Source organism: Poecilia formosa, unplaced genomic scaffold, assembly GCF_000485575.1.
Source record: "Poecilia formosa unplaced genomic scaffold, Poecilia_formosa-5.1.2 Scaffold1, whole genome shotgun sequence".
NCBI lineage: Eukaryota > Metazoa > Chordata > Actinopteri > Cyprinodontiformes > Poeciliidae > Poecilia > Poecilia formosa.
The window spans coordinates 6,158,503-6,179,528 of record NW_006799940.1 but is presented as its reverse complement, the minus strand read 5'-3'; the positions used below and the strand labels follow the sequence as shown (position 1 = coordinate 6,179,528).

The window sequence follows — 21,026 nt, the reverse complement described above, 5'->3', positions numbered from 1 at the left end:
GAATGTTAAGGTGAAACATCTGAACTTTAACATATCCAGGAGCATATTCCTGAATAAAAAGTCCCTAACTACAAGAAAAATAAAATATGTGCATGCGTCATGCTAAGAACATGGTTGCCCCATCAAAACATCCTACTTTCTTTGTCTTTTCCAGGTAGGAAAAGGAGCCATTTTTTACACGACACTTTGTACCAAACGTGCTTCAATGTGTGGCTGGATTGTTTTTTGTTTTTCTTTGGACCTATTTTGACACCTGATAACATCAGGGAATCTTTTATACTCTCCTCATTGACCGTTCTGTGGAAGTGTGTATTTGAGCATCCAAGTCACGGTTTTATCAGGGCCCATATATTGTAGCAAACTGGTTTGAAAGCCTATCAGAGCCGCGATCATCAGGGATGAAACGAGCACAATCAAAGTTCAAAATGACAGTTTTCAGTGGCATTCTTAAATTATTACTTATTAATGTGAGAGCTTAGCGAATACTATGATTGTTGTGGTAAAAAAGCAAGAAAGTTTTACTCCTGTATCAATCTCCAAATAAGTGTCCATCTTACGTACATAACAGTCAAAAATCTTCAAGACAATATAAGACAGTTGTTGATGCTAATTGCCAACATAAACTGCCAAACGTCATAACTTTAACTTTGCTTGAAAAATAGCACAACGCGACATTGTCTTATCTCTGAAATAAAACTGAATAGCAACAAATTTCTGCATCTCTAGAAAATGCCCAAGCTGATGAGTAATGAGAGTTACCACTTCATATTTTACTGGGACATGGATGCATTTTAAACATGCACTGAATTAATTTTTTCATACATACTTGATGTAGTAGGGAACCTTGTTCTGAGAGACTGCACGTTGCCAGGGGAGCTGTACAGATGCTGCAAAGAAAAGAAAAATTAAAAAAAAGACAAGGAGATTAAATTCAAGAAGCAGCTCAAATTAAAAAACCATCCTAGTAAACACCGCGTACTCTATAGTAATCATTTCAGTGTTGAAGCCTGACTTCAAATAAGCTCCACATTATCATAATGATGCAGAAACACATTTTAATATCTGTTGAGGTGCTAAATCCGGTTAAACAGTGGCGCTTGAGAAGTTCTCCTCTGGAGCAATAAGCAGGAGAAATTTGGTGTGATTTATCGCCATACCACTTTCCCTCCTCCGCGACACAGCTTCACTCTCAGATAGAGAGATGAAAAGACAGTAAGAGAAAGAGATTAAGCAAGATTGGGAGATATACGAGATGAATAGAGCACGATAAGCACGCGGTACTTTATTGATCCCCGAGGGAATATTAAGCTGCTAGTGTAATGAGAGCGAATGTGTGATGGAGGAGATAGTGTCACAGTGTCACGAAGATGAAAGACGGCTGGTATTTTGTCTGGTCTACTTTGCTGAGCTCTCAGCAGCACTTGCTCAGTAAATTTGTGTCTGGCGGTGACGCAGCGGGGTGACTGAACACCTGCTCTGGATCACACGCGGAGCATTTAGTCTCCGTGCCTGACAGCCAGTAAAGAGTATCAGGTGGAACTCGAAGAACTCTGATGGATGGATGATTATGAAAAATGAAGAAACAAAGGAGAGAGGGGAGGAAGAGAGAGGCTGCTTTGTTTAATATTTCCACATCTGTCTTTCCGCTGTGGAGGTTTGTGTCCAACTTTCTGCACAGAGCTAATGGCCACTTGAAAGAAGGAGTAAAAGGAGGGAGTCAGTAAAGATGTCATTAAGCATTGCATTATTAAAAAGTAAAGTGTTAGATCTGCAGACTGTGAGGGAGAGTATCAGAGGCCATCTAGTAAATCTGGAAAAAGAAAAACAAATTGACCTTTTCATTGCACACTGCTTTGATTTCAAGAATATTTATTTAAAGGGTAAAAAAAAAATCACTTGAGGATTTTATTTTATTTTATACTAGACTCGCAATTACAAAATGTTCTGTTCAAACTTCTACTGTTGCTAAGTACTTTAACATGGCCCACAGCATCACAGGAGCAATGCCGTACTAAACAATAATCACAAATGCCTTCTTCTACATGTTTATGTTTTGTTTAATAATTAAGACAATTGTGAATATTTTCACTGATAACTGATGTCTAATTTGTTTGGTTACTTATTGATATTCCATTTGGGAAAAAAAACAAAAAAAACTGAAGGTCCATCTTTTTCTTTAACTACAATGACAACCACTAGATTCAACACCTTAATGCATATAAATACTTTCTGTTAGAAACTGCTATACAAGGTAAATTTTTCCAAGAAGACAAATCAGTAGAGTTCAAGTGCATCTGACCAAAGCACGGAGTCCTTTAAAAGTCTCAGTGCCGCTGAGGAAATTCTACATCTGTACGCTTGTACTGGTGGAGAGAAAATATGAGAGAAAATGTGCTTCTTGCATAACAAGCTGCCATGAAGGTAGAAATAAATGGTTGTTATGGAGAAAACACATGTGGTGTACTGGTATGTTAACTTATTTTTTTTTTACTTTCTGTAGTTTATAAGAGAAACTTAATTTAAACTTCCTACCCACACCAACCTAAACACTCAAGTTAATCAGTCGCAAAAAAAAATATTTCTTGTTTTTTACAAGCAGTGGCATTGATGGTTTTGTAAAAAGCATAAAATAAAGATAATTGCAGAAGGAAGTCTGTAAAGATGAGACAGCCCAAGGCACCCAGTGTTTATTACTGCCTTTAAAGTGTAGTTTTACTCACTGGAGAGGAAATGCTGAGAGGAGGGGCCAAAGTCCCTGTGCGCTTCCTGAAGGAGTTTCAGTCTGTCCTCCACTGCTACCTTTAAAAGGATGAAACATAAAGGAATAGACAGTGAGCTGGAAACCATAAAAAACACAACTTTACAGTTAACTGGACTTTATGCCATTGTTTGGAGAGCAGTATATATAATTATAAAGCAATTAAAGAAGAAAGGGATTTTCTCAAAACAATGTTTCTCTAACAGAAGTACAAAAAGTACTTATTGTACAATTTTTAAATAATTCAGGAATTTTAAAATACACCATCCATTTTTTATCATTAAAAAAAAAAACTATTCCAAATTGCTCACTGAGAAACAAGAATAAGCAACACACTGGTGATTCACAAGCTCTCGTCTCTTACCAAAAAAGAATCTTACTTTTTGTTCCAGCTCAGTCTGCAAGTTTGCAGAAACTACTGAGCAATCAAAAGACCATAAAATAAAGTTTTCCTGCTGTCTTTCAGGGGGGAAAAAATCCCAGATATGTAGGTCCTTGTGAAGGCTGTCAGGCATCAATCAGTCGAGACAGTGCATCTTCGCCAAACCTGCAATTCTTTCGGGGCTGCTTCAAATTGACAATGGCATGGCCAGCTACGCATGATGAGAGCTTGTCAAGATCAACAATCTTTGACCAGCTGCAAAGCAGAGCTCTGCCAGGGCCGCAAACTACCCCGATCATTATGTGAAGGCAGGACAGGCACAGCATGAATGATCAAAGGGCAAAACCTCCAGACAGTCGCAATACAAATGAAGAAATAAATAATAAAAACAGATCATTACTCTGAGACATTTTTACTCGTTTTCATTGATTTTCAGAACTTGAAAATCAATCAAAAATATTTTTTAAAGGTTTTATCTGATTGTTACTTGCCTCCCAGAGTTAATCTAATGGGGGTATTTCAAAGTTTTTATTTATTCTGGACATTTAATTATTTTCAGATTTAAACTTCTTGGACTCAATGTGTTGGTTGAGTCAAACTTTAATGAATTGCTAAATGCTGAACAGAGACTTTTATTTTTATTTTTCAAACAGTTTGAGAAACATTAAATCTTTATTTTATTTGTGAAAACATAAATCATATTTAGTGCTTCCCCCCCATCCCCTGGCCAAATTAGATTGAGTCATAAAAAAAACACTTCAGATAGACTGGTCAAAAAGAGACTGAACACTTATTACAGACAAATGGCAATTTATTACCGTAATAGTTTTTTTTTTTAAACCATAAAAACTCTTCTCGTCTCATTCCAGGATTCTTCTAACAAACTGCATATATCTATTAATATATATATATTTTAATTATTATTTTTATTGCACATTGCATGCCCCCTACATCAGTTTGATACTAGAAGAAGGAAAAAATAAGTGATATCTCCATCTCCCTTCTAAAATAAGGGAAACTATTACTGAGTTAGAAATATGCAAGGCTTGAAGAGACTATATATGGATAAAAGCCAATTGTGCACAGAGTTTATTAAACTGGGAAGGACATCATGATGTTAGAGAACAATGAATATTTGTGGTTGGCCTTGTGAGCCCCTTCAGTATTAGCAATCTTCAGAAACCTCAATCAAGCTACTGCAAACCATAAGGACCCTCCAGAACCATTCAATCCAATTAGAAATGCTACCTCAAAAGAAAGGTTTTGGACAAAATGAGTTTTTAAAGGTTATGCTTACCAAGAAACAGTAAGCACAAACATTCAACTCAAGGATATTACATAATCTCTGTTAGGGGATAAAATTACTTTGTCCTACAACTAATCAACAAAAAAAAATACCTGATCCATTTTTTTACTCGTGTCGCAAAATCGCCTCAAACTGCCTTTGGTCTTAACACAGTCGAGTTTGTCAATTCATTTTGTAGACGTATATTGCTGCCATCTAATTCCCAAAATGCAAACATCATCCAGTTGTGATATTGTTTTACAGCGTTGCATAGAAATTAGCATAAAGTGATGACGGACAAGAAAGGACAGTACAGAAATTCATGCTGTGACTCGATTTGTGAGCCCTTTCTCAACTGATTTATTTCGGCTTAAATTAACATCAGCTTCACATTTGATGCACAAATATTGTTTAGCATAAATCCAGGAGAAAAGGGGTCAGGCGCAATACCAATTATGGTGGCCACACAACACAAAGATGTCAAAAATCTGAACATGAAGATTATTATTCAAGATACTAAATAAAAGTTTGTAAATGCTACAGTCAATTACAACTTCAAAACAAAATGTTTCTGTAAGAAGAACAGTCAACCTTCATATCGAGGGAATAAAATGTGAAGCTTCATGCTCAATCACATGCGTCAAACAGAAAAAAACTCCTTTAAGAGCCTTGTATTGACATCTCAGTCGGCGCACCTGAGGTCCGCTGTACATGGCGGTCTGTTTGCTTTGCCTCATTTCTGTGAGTGGCAGCACAGTGAGCCCTGCACATCTGCACAGATATGATGACAGCCAGCTCACAGATGTCCACACTGTGATCCTGGTAATGGGCACAAAAATGGCCGGTAGTCATGCCTCTTGTTTTTTTTTTGTTTGTTTTTTTTTCAGCTGCTAATGAGTTTTTGCTTACTGTACCACAGAGAGACAGATGGTGCCAGTCTGCATATGAAACCAAATCATCAGGCCGCGCAGTCGGACCGGGCTTATTAGTGAAGCCGCTGCCTTCCTGCAGGCTGAAACAAAATAAGACCAAAAAGGGCCAGTCCAATAAAAAACGCTGTCATTGTCCGCCTCAGTGTGTGACTTATGATCACTTTAATGGCAAAAAAAAAAAAAAAGACAATTAATGGGAGCCTTTGCAGTGCGTGGAAATATCACATCACTACTATTTAGTCCAGCTTGACAGTTTTCCCCCTGAGGCAGAGTCACACTTAAACAGAATAACCTGAACAGCTTTTTCCGAACCCCAAGATGGCTTTTTCACCGAGCTCTTGCTGCATCTTTGATACATTTATTCGGCCACATCTTTGACTAATTTATCTAATCCGAGCCTGCTGAGGGGCAACACTGTCTTTGAAATCAGTTTCTGTAAAAATAGAGTCATAATTGGACACCAAAGGAATCACCACAACATTTAAACCTATGTTCTGAGGGGTCCTTCCCAATGTAAGCCCCCATTTACTAAAACGTCTGCAAGAATGTCTTACATTGCTCATAAAATAAAAACAAAAACTACAGTATTTCAATCTCTAATTCCCAACAAACCCCTTTCCCTTCTTGCATGATGACTAGTAGCGAAATGGATTTCCCTTCAGGGCTAGACACGTTCCAGTCTGAGAAAGCTCAGCAGGCACCGCAGCGGATCAGACCAACACTATCAAGCTTGCAGAGAACTAGAGATGTGACTAGTGTGCTGCGAGAACAACATCCACTGATGTGCAGAGACAAAAGCGCTGCACAAACGACACAACGTCAAATTGTTGCAAAGCATGAAATAGAGAAAAAGATAACACAGGCAGACAGCAGGAGACACTCAAATGCGTTGCAGAGAGAAAAACCGAAGACACAATTATAAAAGAAATGCAAAAATAAAAAACAACATAAGTATTTAAAATACCTGCAGACTCTTCCATCTCATGTTGAGTTGATCCAGTTGTCTGGAGGCAGTAGAAGACAGCTGGATGTCCAGCGGTGTGAGCTCAGCAGCAAGCTCGTTGACTACCCGGACATCCTGACGGAGGGGGGTGATCTCCTCCCTGAAGGCCTGCAGGAAGAGCGATGTACCATAATCATTGTTTAATCTCGCCACAGTGGTCGTCAACCTCACATTTATGTCTGTGAGCGTTCTGGAAAAGACTAAACAGCCCCTCGGTTACCATGAAAATGAACATAATGAAAGGAAAACAAAACCCTGAAACCTCTGAGGTGTACAGAGAAAATGTGAATCTGACTAAAATGGACGTTTTCCTTGCCATGCTCACTGCTGTCATTTTTCTTCTTGTTAAGAAATTGTCTTCAGTCTCTGAGAAGAGACATCATTGAATTGATGAATGCTGCAAAGTAATGACTGAATCAGCAAACCAAAGGCAAAAGCAAACAGAGGGGAACTTTGTTGTTTAGACAGAAAAAGGAACGCAGCCTGTAAAAATTCAGATAAAACTGCACCACCCTTCACATTGACTGACTCCACTTATAAAGATATGTAAAAATCCTGAAAACAGATTTATTTTCTATTGTGGTAGCAAAATCTCTTTGGAAAAAAAATTGGAAACATCCAACCTTTGATCTGGTAGTGGGGTACTAATACTGCTACAATTACCTTAATTTGCCTTTAGCACCTCACTTAATCTCTTAGTCTCTTTCTTGCTCTTCTCTTCAACTCAGCCTGCAGGTTTTTAATCCATTCTGTTTCAAGACTATGTAGTGTACAACATTGTGTGCTTTCTGTTGGTAGCTTCCAGTCTGGCATTTGTTTTTACATGTAAACAAACATGGATAAAACTATCTTTAACATCCTCTTCTTTATGTTTAACACAGAATAATCTTTGATGTTGGCTGAAGACGAAGCACTTAGGATTGAAGTGAATGACAGAGATGTTTTTTGTAAAAATTAGCTGTTTAAGCACAAGCAAACATTGTATATAGTGATCTGTGAGCAACGTAGTTGTTTCACTCCCTCATGTGTTTGCCTGGTGGCAAAGAGCAGAGGGCAGCCTTGTTTAATGATCGGGTAATGAGATCCAACAGCGCCGGATAACAGGAGTTAACGTATGTTAAACACTCCCTTTGAGAGTAAACTTCACAGATAATTATTACAAAAAAAACCCACAAGATTCAAAACATAAAGCCACCTCGTTTCATTTGGTGAGGAAGCAAAAAAAGCTGAACATGTATCAGTGTTGCTACGACAACCTGCTGTTCTGTTTTTAGTTTACTGATTAAAAACAACTAAATATGCACCATTCAAATTGGGGGTTGAAGCATTTTTATGTAGAAGATTTTTAAAAATTTCCTCTAAAATTCAGTGATTGTAAAGAGGTAAACAGAGAAAGTTTTCTCTCCCAGCCTCCCAGTTATATTTTTGTTGCCTAGAATATTGTGAATAAAAGCTACTGGCTCTAAAAATATTCCCCCAAAAGGTCCCTGATGTGTTGTACTCTTAGAAGTTTCCCTGGGTAATTGGAGGAGAAACTAGCCTATAATGTTGCAGATCTTATAAAACAGAAGGCATGGATTATGAGTTAAAAACATCTGGATGGTTTGATTAACTCAAAAAAAGAAAAGTAAAAACAAGAACAAAAGATTGTGGTACATTGCCAGAGGTAGTCAAATTGTTTCACTAATGTCTCTTAGTGTGAAATATCCTATTTTAAAGAGAATACTTTTTTTTTTATATGGTTTTTTCACATCTTTACCAATTGGCAATAACAGTGAAACTACATGATTCACAGAGAGGCGGATTCTTGCATTATTTCATACATTATTCAAAATCAAGCTACTACTGAATGATTCATTGAAAAACATAACCATTTGTATTTTTGCATGTCATTTTGCACGTCTGGAAGTTTACCTGACAATGTCTTCCAAACCATAAATAAGAAACCGCAGAGGTCAACAAACTCACTGATGTCTTATCGATGTGGTCCTGAAGAGAGTCGATGAGCAGGTCGCCCACCGGCTGCCAGGTAGCTTTGGTCTCCTCTGCCCGCGTCAAATGCAGGTCGAGTTGGTCCATTGAGCTCTGCAGGTCCTGGAGTCGCTCCAGAGCTTGCTCCACCTGAGCCTGCCAGCCTCCCACGTGGCCCTTCAGCCGCTCCCACCGCTCCCTCACCTCCCCAGTCTGCTTGCGGATGGCTCGGGCCAGTCCTCGGGCCTTCTCCTCTGGAGTGAGTTCTGCTGAAATGTCAGGGAAAAAATATGTATTCAATGAAAAAAAATATATATATATATATAGGGAAAAAATATGTATTCAATGAAAAAAAATATATATATATATATTTTCTAATGTTTTCAGCTTATTGAAACGTTCTACTTGGTAATGAGAGTGACATCTTTAACAACTACACCAGCTTTTTATTTTACAGCACTTTTAACTAATGTTATTTCAGTTTGATTTGAATGGAAAATAGATGCAGGAAGTCATGTTTTTCTCAATTTTGGACAACTCTGGAAAAGGGCTTTTGTTCAAAAGTGACAGTGTGCATTGATAAATATTTTAAATGACACAAAGTCCCCCCCATTTGTCGCCCGAGGATGATTTTCTATTGCCCTCCTGCTAGGAGGTACAGGCCAAACAATTAAAATATTTTAAATACATTTTAAAAAAAACATGAACATTATAAAAAAAAAAGGCGCACATAACATTCCAAGGATCTAGATAATCAAATTTCATATATTCACATTATTTATAGCAATATCACATTAAGATTCACTGTTTTAGGAGGTAAAGGACGGAGATATCTTCTGTCCAGTCCTGGGTTATAAAAAAAGCTTCAAAAAAGCTATTCTGGTCAAACTGAAACGTACATTTTTTTAACCTGTGGTTTATAACCAGAGACAATGTAAAAGCACAAAAATCTCTTCCTCTATCTACATTTTTTACTAAGTTGTAAAACAAAAGTTGCACTATGAAAAAAAAAAACTCTAGTTGTTGAAAATTAAATCCCAAAAAATGGGCCACAGTTTAAGAAGACAAAGTTCATCAGCTGCCTCTTGCTTGAACATTACTTTTTGCTGCAGGTTCAAACGTAAAAATGACTAAATAGCCAACTCAAAACCTCAACTCACACTGCAACAGCACCTGGCATAATAAGAACGCAACCACCCTTGAATTTTGATAAGTGGAGCGTGTAATGTGAAATTTGTGCTTTCTAGCAGGTTTGAGAAAATATCACCAGAAAGAATTTGAATGCACAAAAATAAGTAGCAAAAAAAAAAAAAAAAATCTGAAGAAACGGCAAAGAACAGGAGCAGAAGGCAGCCATGATGAAAGTGGCTAGAAGAAAATAAAAAAGAGAGAAAGAGGAAGCAGGAAAGGTGAGTGGATAGGGTAATTGCTAAAGATCAGATGATGCCACCAAGGAGGAAAACGCTGGCAGACGTGATAACTGCTCCCTAAATACCGTTTTAACTGCTGAGAAAGATGAGCAGCTTTTATGATGTCTAAGGTCTCATCTCCTGTGTGGTGACTGAAAAATCATTCTTCACCTGTTGCAACTCAGTAATCTTTCTCTTTTTTCCTCCTCAGCCAGATCCCTACATGCACACAAGTTCCCCGAGATAGAGTGGAATAACAAAATAACAAAAAAATATAGCATTAAGCTTAGTGAGAAAAATTAGTTTTAAGCAATTTGCTTAACTAATTGGAAATCACAGAAAGCAGAAACATTAGATTGGCTTAAGTTTTTTTTTGTACATACATATATATATATATATATATATATACATACATACATTTATATATAAATTCCAGTTTCAGATGAAATGTGCTGATGAGATGAAAGAGCCAATGTACTTTTATTTCTGACTTTCTAGACATTTATTGTTGATTTACTGAGAGTTTTGGGAAAAAAGGCATCAAAAAGTTGCCAAGTCTTAAAAAAGGGAAAAAAGAAAGAAAAGGGCAAAGGTTGCTTTGTGTAAAAATGTTATAAGATTTATGTCCAAAATAACTTCTTTCATTATTATTATTGACTGCAACATCTCACAAAAATGTATGGGAAAGTCATTCCCAGGAGAGTTTACACAAAGGGATAATTCTATCCATCACTGTTTGTCATGGACAAACATGCATCTACCAGATCAATACAGTCATGCCAGTTTAAACAAACAAAAATCTTTCCAGATTCAATCACGAACAGATAAAAAAGATCTAATGTGATTGTATTTTCCTTACAGAATATATAATCCCTTATCTATCTTATGTCAGGGGAATGCGGCTCTCTCAAAGTCAAAACTATCTGATGCGAGATAAGGGTAGCACTTCCTATTACAGCTTGGTAATTAGATGGGGTGACTGCTCTGAAATAAAACTACAATATTTGGACAAGAAAGGAAGGAAGGACCAAATGAAGTAAAGCCGGGATGACATAATGGAGGAAGGACATAGAAGTGTACAGAGAGGATAGAAGGAAGGAAGGACACGTGGAACATAAGGAAGGAATAAAGGAAACAAAGAATAAAGGACAGAAGGAAAAGGACAACTTTTAACAATGCAGTAAGGAAATAACTTCTGGGAATAGAAATGTTTTTTCCATTGTCTTATTTTCATCGTCTATATTTATCCAGACATTATAGAAATCACATTTAACATGAAATATTAAATTATTACCAACTTGTTACAACTCCATAGTAATATTAGTATTATTTCTATTAGCAATGATTATTTCACAGTTATTAACCTTTTCATTAAAGTATCATCACAGTGTAAGCTTCTTATTACTGAACTGTTTTAGACTGTGTCACCATAATAAGCCATTAAGATCTACCCAAACTGAGGAAGCCAAAGATGACAAAAAATTGAGAATCAGGTGTTTCAAAAAAAAATAAATAAATAAATAAAAATGGGCAGCTAACCGGTCTTTGGCTGCAGATTTTTCCGCGGCTCTCCAGGTCCCTCAATGGGTTGGTCAGCGAGAAACATCCTGGCCTGGTCCAAAGTGCTGATTACCAAATGCTCGCGTTCCTTCAGTTCAGAGCAAAGAGTCTGCAGGAGAAACAAAAGAGAAAGAGACTTCAGTACCTAAAAAAAAATAGTTTATGACAAAAACAAAGCAATAATACAGTAATTTGAAAAAAAAAAAAAAGCAGCTACATCAGGAATGTAGCAGCTCTCGGGACAAGTTTGCAGAGACCACCCAGATGTTTTCCAGAAGTCTGTAAATTGGGTAAGTGATGCACAGAAAAATAAGGAAGTGAACTTGAATGGACTATTACCATAAAATCCAGAGATAATGTAGCTTAGCTTGTTCTCTGCTTCACAGATGTGCTGAAACTCTGACACGGTTTTTCGGGGTACAGTTGCTCTTTTAAATATCCATCTACTATGAATATGTACATAGTTGTATCTCCATGTCTATCTACACACACACTTACACTGTACATGACATGGTGGGCCTTCATTGCTTACTGGAGTGTGGGATTGCTTTCTTAAGAGCCCGTGTAACTGAAGACACTGAAGCAAGTTCTTTAAATTGAATGATTCACTTTAATAAAGTGGTACAACTCATTAAAACAACAAAGGCTGCAAAAATCGGATGCCAAAAATCACCTGGCCAGTCGACACTGAGCAATGAGCAGATTACAAAACACTGGATTTACACTGATGATACAATCTATGAGAAGCTGTAAATTCAGGTTGTTATTTTTATTTATTTTATTTTTTTTTTTTGCAACTTTTAAATAAAACAAAAACCTATCATCTCATGGTGAAAATTTCTCCTAAATTAAAGCTCACACCACCCTAACATCAATTTCACACAGAATCCCGCAGTTCGTCATGCTGAAAGAGAGCACTGCACTCAAAAATTAGATCATCTCTGCTAATAAATGGTTTGCTCCATTCCAATGACTTCCCACAAATTTACATGCCAGATATAATATGCAGGTAAGTCAGAAAGTGAGCAAAAAAAGAGAGAGTGAGGAAGAGCAGGAGAGGTGTAAACAGACGAGCTGTGAAGTGGAAACACACTCTACACTTTATGAGTAAGTTGTTTTTATCTCATATTCACAACACAATTACAAACCCAATCTCAGACTTGGTTGAAAACAGTACTATACAGTGTTATTTTCTTAATATAGCTTTAGGAGCCTAAACACTTCATAATGAGTTGGGATAAAGAAAAGAAATATATATACTTCCTCAAGTCAATTACCAAGTAGGAAAAAGCTGAATTTTTTTCCTTTGTGTTCTTTTCAGAGTGTTTCTCCACCATTGGTATCAGAATGGTAATAGTATCAACAGAAGTGAACTGTAGATGGGCTAAAACTAATGGCACCCCTGGTGCATACGAAATCACTCTGTATTTGCAAAATCAAACCTTTTAATTTGATATACATTGGTATCAGCCCCATATTGTTTATGCATGAAGAAACCAAGGCTTTGACTTTAAATATAAAATCAGAGATTAACTTTTTTTTTCTGAATACCTTTTCTTTTGTTGTTGTTTTTTTTTTTTAAAAACAAAAAAAAACAATGTGGTGTAGACCTCTATGATCTGTAAAGAGCAGAGGAATAGATGACACTTCTAATGTGCTGTAATGCTCTTGAGAGACATCTTGTCAGTAGAAGTCACGCTGACCTTGGTTGCGTCTGTGTGTATTCCTGCAGGTGAGATATTTTGCACGTGCGCCAACGTTTGTGTACAGGTCATTGTAAGCGTTCTCCCTGAATGTCGCCGCAAACTCTTATCTCCATGCGCTCTGTGCTGTGGCGCCAATGAGATAACATCACCACACAGCTCCTTTCAGAGCTCTGCCAAACATCCCTCTTCCTCCTCTCAAAATCCCCACTATCTCAGCCCCCATGCTATACACCAAACAACGACACCTCTTTCCAGAAAAAAAAACAACTTTAAAATAAACGTATCTTAACTCAAGGGCAGGAAATTACATAAATTCAAGCAGGCTCTGCAACAGAGGTTCGCTCGCATCCAAATAAATTACAAGACGCTGATGACTTCCCATTTAGAGGAGGCAAATGTTTGAGCTTGTGTTGTCTGGGCTAAATTACCTTTTGAATCCACGTACAGTTTCATAAGGAGGGAGCCTCAGAGTTATTCAGCCTGAAAATGTAATAGCTCCCTTCTGCTTGCATTTACTGCCATCTTGAAAAAGGTGGTTGCTGTTTTAAACAAGATATATATTTTTTTTCTTTCTTACATGTCGGATGGAACAACCGCTTCCAGGCTTGGTCCTTGTAAACAGGAAACCTTTCCATTGCATAAATGGATAGAACATTAAAGGAGAACTAACTCCAAATTCCAACAGCTTTACCTCAAATAAGCAGCAGCAGTTAAAAATTGGACAAAAACTGATGTTCAAGCAGGACAATGATCGCAAAAACACATCAAATTGGATATGGATGAAACATGATAGCAATAAATTGCTTTTTAGGAGCTGTCAAATTATGGTTGTTAATAAATGCAACACAAAACAAATTAAATCTGAGGAACAACAACAATAAAAACAAACAAAAAAAGCCTGATATGCTGCTTTATGTTTCCCATTATCCAAAAAGCTTCAGGTTGTCACAAAGCAACAGCTTTTTTTTTATTTATAACAACTCAAAGTAAAAGTAAGAAATCTGTCTGATCAAATCAAAATATCTACAAGGGCAGAACATCACTGAACAACACTAATTTGTGTAGCTTTAATGTTGGAGTCTTTTTATGCATCTGTTCACAAAACCACATTATGTGGAACAACATGAATGTATTGTTGTTCATGCACCAGGCAGGTTTGACTGGCATACCATTATATTGTCGCCCTGCAGAAGTAAAACAAATCTGAAAAAAATATATAAAGTGAAAACGATTAAAAGTTAACCAAAAAGAGACAACTATGAGTCTGGTAAGGACTCTTCCAAGAGAGAATAAAGGCACTAATCCATTTCAGGCTCCTGTAATTCAGTCGGTTAAAGTGGAAATGGTCTAATCAGTCATAGAGACACAATGATTAAGATGTGCTCTGCAGCAATTTTTTTTAGAACTTACTTGCTTAAAGCAGGGTCTTTAAAACTACATAAGAATACATTAACACAATAATGAGAAGATTATAAACATTAACTCGGCTCAGATTTTCATTTCTTTTCTTATTAACTCAGAAACATCTGGAGTTTTTTCCTCAAACAATTAGACTGTAAATGTTCTACCATCATAAACAAGCAGCCAGCTGTTGCAAAAGGAAGAGTGATAAAAAAAAGAAGAAAAAAAAACAAGTAATTTTCAGATAGAGTGAGGAGCTTATTCAGCTGTTGGACTTTGTTTTAGATAACTGAATTTGCAGTATTTTAATGGGATTTTAGCAAACAGACAATAACCCTTAGACAACTACTACAAAAGACCGCAGAAATAATTCATGTATGACAGGAAAACAATCACCGCTCCATCCTGCTCACATACTCGAAAGATAACATAATGCCAAAAACATGACAAATTTGATTATAATAACAGTGTTTGAGTCAGATTGGGCTGAGTACAAACACAAAGGTGGAAAATGCATCTGCTCTTCACCTCACTTACACATCATTTTCCATTTTCCTTTCATCTAACAGTGCTTCTGTCTGATGCTACCTTTCCACTCTGGGTCTAACTCGGTGCTCCCTCAGATTTTTCCTTCCTCCGATTCCTTAATAACAGCAATATCCGTCTCTCTCTGCTGGACTAAGTGGCTTAGCCCTTCTCTTTTATCTCCCCCAACCTTCCAGAATAAAAAAAAAAAAAAAACGAAATAGGTTTTTTTCCCCCCACTTAGCCCTTCTAAGCCGTCCTTATCTTGCTGATACTGATTTCCATACATCAATGCAGACTAACCCCGTTCATCTGACTGAGCAGTTGGAGTGAAAAACCGTGTTTGTGAGTACAGTTGCTTTGCGAGTCTGTGCCTGTCAGTGCAGGCAAGTAATAGAGCATGACTTGCTCAAAGCCTCGGCTCTCTGTTCTACTCATCCTTCTAAGGGTCAGCGAGACCTCAGGCCAGCCTATTAGGAAAACAGAGAAGAAAGCAAGGGGGAAATATAAACTCCAAAGTGCGAAAATTAAACTTTCCTCAACCTCCCTCCTCAGGTTATTCCAATTTTTTGCATCCTCAAAGGTGTGGAACCGTAGAAGAATGCGCAAATAGGTGGGGGGGGGGGTAACAAAAAGGAAAAGAGAAATGAGGAGGACAAAGAAAAAGGGCAAAAAGAAAAAAAAACCTGGGGCACAAAGGAGTGAATGAAATGAAACCCATAAAAATATGAGAGAGAAAAAAAAGAGGTCCATAAAGATTGGACTGTGTGGTCAGCAATTTTTAGTTTGGGTCAACTACCAAGTATAAGATACTTTTCAGTTAATTCCCAACATCTGTTAGCTCATAACCAAGCTATTATGCAAAAATGCAAAAAAGACCAGTATTTCTTCAGCCGACTGTCATGCAGCTTAATCAAAAATACATCACTGAATTTAAAGATTATTTTATGAGTGGTCTGCTCTTCTTGTTATTAATGATTCCCAATTAAATCATCAGTATGCTATACTTAGCAGGCGCTATAGCAGCCAAATAATTGATCATCTGCTGCTACAAGAGCAAACCGTCTCCACAGGGCATCCTCTATTCATCTTGATAGTTTGGATTTAGAATAAGAAGGATATTAGGAAACTGAATAGTATCAATTTGGTTTTCTCTTTCATTGTTTGAAATTAGCATTAGAAATTGTAATATTCATGAAAAGTATTCATAAGGTGGCTTTTATTTTACTTTCTTCCTACTTTTGTCTACAGAAAAAAAGAAATATGAATCAGTAGAAGCAGAAGAAGCAAAGAGATCAGGGATAAATTCAATCAATTGGGGTTAAACAGTAGCTGGAGGGTAAAAATATTTGTCTGAAAGCAATTACTTCTGCAATAACTTTTGTAAAACTTGGTGTTTATAATAAATAATTCAGTGCAGAACATCAATAGTGGATGGAGGAGGACGTAGAAGGGTCAGAAAATTACATGCGCTGACAGTTTATAAACATAAATGATTCATAATGGTGCCAACAATAATTCTAGGAATTCAAAAGGTTAAATAAGTGGGAGAAGTGTTATGATTTGGAATTTAGATGTAAATGCATGAATTTCAGTGAGATGTTACTGTGCCTGTAAGAATTCCCAAAATGAGATTCTCCCCACTCACTTTTAAAGATCTGTAAAAAGCATTACATAAATTTATGCAACATAATCTCGGTGAAACATTGACTGCAGCTGTCCAGAAGTAAACTTTGGAGATTTTTTAAGTTATTTTGGAGTCACAAAAATGAGAGATAGAAGGACAAACTTACAACTCCCTCCAACATTGTCCGTTACATTTTAGGATGTTTAATGTGTTACATTATTGTGGATAACAAATAAGTGACTATTCATTGCGACACTGATAATTTCATAAAAATTATATCTTTATGTGACTTAATTCTCTACTAAACTACTAAACAAATGTGTTCATATTTAAGACTAAATGTTTTTTTGTTTGTTTTTTTTTCCCAGATGCTTTTTAAAGATATCTACCAAGTGACCAAAAGGCTGTGTAAGGTGCTGCATAGAGTAACTAATAAAATAACCTATGCAGACCAATTTAGGCAGCTAATGTCTTTATTTCCAGGCACAAAATGATCTGAGCATGCTATTGACAGCACACAAGCACCTCTAATTTCCCCGGGAGAACGGCAGTGGTGAGTAATATTGCTTTTCTTTTACAGAAGCTAGTTAGGACTCACTCAATATTGGGTTTGGCCCCAGAGGACATGTGACCATTAAAAATTTAGAGCCCAATAGCTGGAAATACGATGAGGGCTTAAATTGACAGAAATGCCCCTTCAGTGTGTAGAACATGAGCTTTATAGTAAGATTCCTGTTGGATCAATTACTGTCAAGTGAATGTTAATGCATAAATTTGTATAGAAAACAAATATATACAGATAAAGAGAGATCCTGCACAGTGCAACGGGGACGTATTGAGAGTACGTACCATGCAGTGGTTCTGCTGCTGCAGCAAAGTGGGCACATCCCCTCCGACAGGCATCTGTTTGGCCAGCTCCTCGTCCTTCGTGCAGATCCACCGCCATAGCTCCTCGAGGAGGCCCAGAAGACGTGACCAGCGCTCCGCACTCGCCTCCAGGTGGGCTCTGCCATCAAACATCACATGATTTAGTTGTGATACAGTTTTCTCTTTGATGCTATTCTTGGATTCTCGTCTTGTACAGTTGTTCTCTGTTGTTGATCTATTTTTGAATCATCTTTTCATATGATTCAATAGTTAAAAAAAAAAAAAAGCGTTTTTGGCCATATTTAAATCTTAAATACAATGGCTTAAAATAAGTTTAATGAAATAAATAAATAGCGAAAACACTTCACTTAGTGTAAAAAATGTAAGCTTCAATTCTGCACAAATTTATAGTATAGATCTGTGTCTGTTTTCCTCGATGCCCGTTTAGATTTACATTTTGCAAACTTCAGTGGGTGACTTAAACCTGTTTATTGAATAGAAGCTGCTGGGTGTACTGAGTGGGCAGGAGCCCACTTTAATTTGCAGCTATCTGTGTATTAAGGATGCTGGGAAGCAATTCTTCTTTTTCTCCTCCCCTTTGAGCGTAATGTTGCTCCTATTGCTACCCAACAAGGTACCTTTAATTACAAATGTACTGCAATTAAGCCATAATGGGCTGTATATTATACACAATCAGGCACTGTATGCCCCCCTCCTATGCATGAAGGCAAATGAGACTCAGTTAGTCTCATGTTTCTGAACTAAGTCTAGTCTAAATTCAGAATCACCTCCAGCAGGTTTTATTTTTCTCTTTAGTCATTCTAACATTTCCTGCCTGCAACTGTGGCTCTGCTGTGCTGCTTCTTTCGTTTCCCACTCCTCCATTTGGACTTTGAACGTCTCCATCTGGCTCCTGTCATCTCCACTTCTACCCTCACTTTCTTCAGCATCAACACTTGTGCACACTGATGATCCATTTTATTTATGCCAGACTTGTGGCTGGCACAGAGTTATTTGCGTTTATACAGCTTCCTAAAAGACTCTGGTCTTTCAGGAAGGTTTTTGCATTTTGCATACTGCACAACTTTGTTTAGGTTTTTTTTTTTTAAATGAAGAAAAAAAGCTTTTTTTTTTACTTAAGTTTGACATTTAAAAACATGAAAAGGATAAGGCTGGCTTAACTTCACCTACCAGAACAAAGAGTGGCATATTTTATTCAGGTTTTTCCTTGGGAGGTAATAGAAGCCATACTTCCATCCATCCTTGAGCCACACTGGTGTGCGTAATCACAGCAGCTGATGCAAAGTGATTTATTTACACCTTGAAAAGTATTTATTCTTGCTGAACATTTTCAAGTTCAGTCATGCTGAAAACCCCGATTACAGTGGGTTTTATTTGGATTATATGTAAAAGACCAAAACAGAGTACCACACACAAAATTATGCATTATTTTTCATATTTTTTAGGCTAAAGGTAACTATAGAGGAGTCATGGGTTGTATCTGTTAACAGAACTATTGTTTAGCTCAGAAATGCTGCCTTTGGTGGTAGAAAAAAAAATGCTCTAAGAGCCTCTTTCACTGTTTGTTATATAAAAAACAGTGCTCTGAGATTAGACCAAAGTCCAACTTTTGCTGAGAGTACTGCGGAAAACCGATGTTCACAGATGCTCTCCATCCAGGCTGAGTGATTTTAAAGGAAGAAAGAACAAACATTTGCTGGATATGACAGGCTGGTAGAGACATACCACAACCAAACAGCAGTGGTAACTGCAGTGCAAAGCGTTTCTACAAAGTACTGATTTGGAGGACAAATGCTACATGCTACTTATTTCCTGTTTTCATTTTTAAGATATTTTCAAAACTGTGGATCTTTTTCTTTCCACTTCACAATTATGTGCTTTTTTCAAATGCACTGATAAAATGGATGTAAGCGTACAGTTCAAGAAATTACTTCCGCAAGGCACTGTAGGGGAAAAAAATAGAAAACAAAGCCAAGTGCTCTAAACCCTATAGATCACCAGTCTGACTCCAACAAAACATCTGAACCAGTGTCAACATGGGAAACTTTTTCAGGAATTTGTGTTATTAATTATGTTTCTGTCATATTCTATAATAGTTTAAATTATAGTAGTATCATGAATATGCTTTCTGCAAAATAACTTTGGATGCTAAACAACAAGCCAAGCAGCATTTTAACTAACCCTGTTTCCCAGTGTACTGTTTATTTGGAGGTTGCTAGGCACAACCTCACACAAGGAGTCAAAGAAAAAATGAATTCTCTGAAACTATTTGGCTATCAGTAGACAGCAAGTGCTTGTTGCCTTGGTATTTAGTTACAAAATTCTAATTTTAACTCATTTCGTCACCGACATGATTTACTGGTCAGCTGACCAATGAATCGGAGTCGGATAGCTCTGTGATGTTGCGTCTTTTGGAGCTGGCTGTAGGATTTTGGCTGCACAGGCCTTTCTGAATGGACATGACATTTTCTTCTACTACCTTAATGAGGGTTGGACGGTTTTCTAATTACCGGATGTTGGCTGATTTGGCCTTGAGGTCACTCCAGCGTTGGTTCATGTCATCTAGCCTATGCTGGAGGAACACAGCTTCCTCCGAGTTGCCCAGAGCTTTGACCATCTTCGATTTGTTCCCATCCACACTCTTGTAGATGTCATTGTGGGCATCAATTTCTGCCTGGATGTCCTGCAAAACAGAAAAAGTTTTTCTCAATTAAAAAATTAATAATTAAGCAGAAAGTTTTCTTCGTTTTACCCCACATTGGATTTTGCAGCTACCTCTAGACTGTCAAAGCCAATAATAGTGGATTTTCATGCACAGATTAGCCTCGAATGAGTTTATGGGACACTGCACACATTTTCAGAGGGAAGAAAAGTTTCACAAGGGACTCTGAGTTCAAGAAGTTTAACATTTACTCTTTTACTGCACTGGCAAGTCAGCCCAGACCAGAAGCAAGTTTCTATAGAAGGTTTGGCTGCATGCATGTATGTTTGATCAGGTTTTTGCAACATAATGGTTATTACTCATGCTGTGCATTTGCAGCACGCAATCACAATCAACAGTATGTGCTAAACAGAGCAGATTCGTTACACAACCAGAACTCAAAGAGCATTTGTGTGAAAATGTTGAACCACAAGGGAGGCTGACGTAGGCAGAGGATTCTGTCAAACGTTTTATTTTTAGATGTGTAAAACTGCTCCATTTTCCTTTCTCTCTCTCAGCTGAGACTCCCCTCAGCTCGTTCAACTTGGCTCAACCCAAATGAAGATAAAGACTCCAAAAGCAGTGTGGATGACAGTAGAACTGCCTGGAGCACTGAGGCAGATTTGGATTTGGGACAAAATTAGTGTAGATAAAGGGAGTAGCAACGAGACATACGGTCTCATTACATTGGAGGACTATAATGCTAATAATGGACAGTAAGTGGGAAATTACCAATCATTAGCTGATACTTGTATGTCATTTGCACTGAGCCATTATTCGTGGAAGCATGGAAAAAGTACCGTTTCTCAGGTTTGCAACAAGTAAACTACAATTTCCCAAATGCTAGTACACTCGCCAAACAGTTTTAATCTTAAATG

The 21,026-nt window shown here is 37.3% G+C and overlaps 1 protein-coding gene across 1 annotated transcript in view; it reads right to left on the bottom strand.

Annotated features, from left to right (window-relative positions):
- The window catches only part of utrn (utrophin), a 168,055-nt gene that overhangs the window by 54,244 nt on the left and 92,785 nt on the right, over positions 1-21,026 (bottom strand). Inside the window, exons 55-61 of the mRNA XM_016662912.1 lie at positions 19,958-20,130; positions 17,409-17,565; positions 11,280-11,409; positions 8,329-8,597; positions 6,322-6,468; positions 2,721-2,799; positions 827-887 (exon numbers count right to left, since the gene is read on the bottom strand). Coding sequence (XP_016518398.1) covers positions 827-887; positions 2,721-2,799; positions 6,322-6,468; positions 8,329-8,597; positions 11,280-11,409; positions 17,409-17,565; positions 19,958-20,130 — 1,016 coding nt within the window. The remainder of the gene's footprint in view (positions 1-826; positions 888-2,720; positions 2,800-6,321; positions 6,469-8,328; positions 8,598-11,279; positions 11,410-17,408; positions 17,566-19,957; positions 20,131-21,026) is intronic.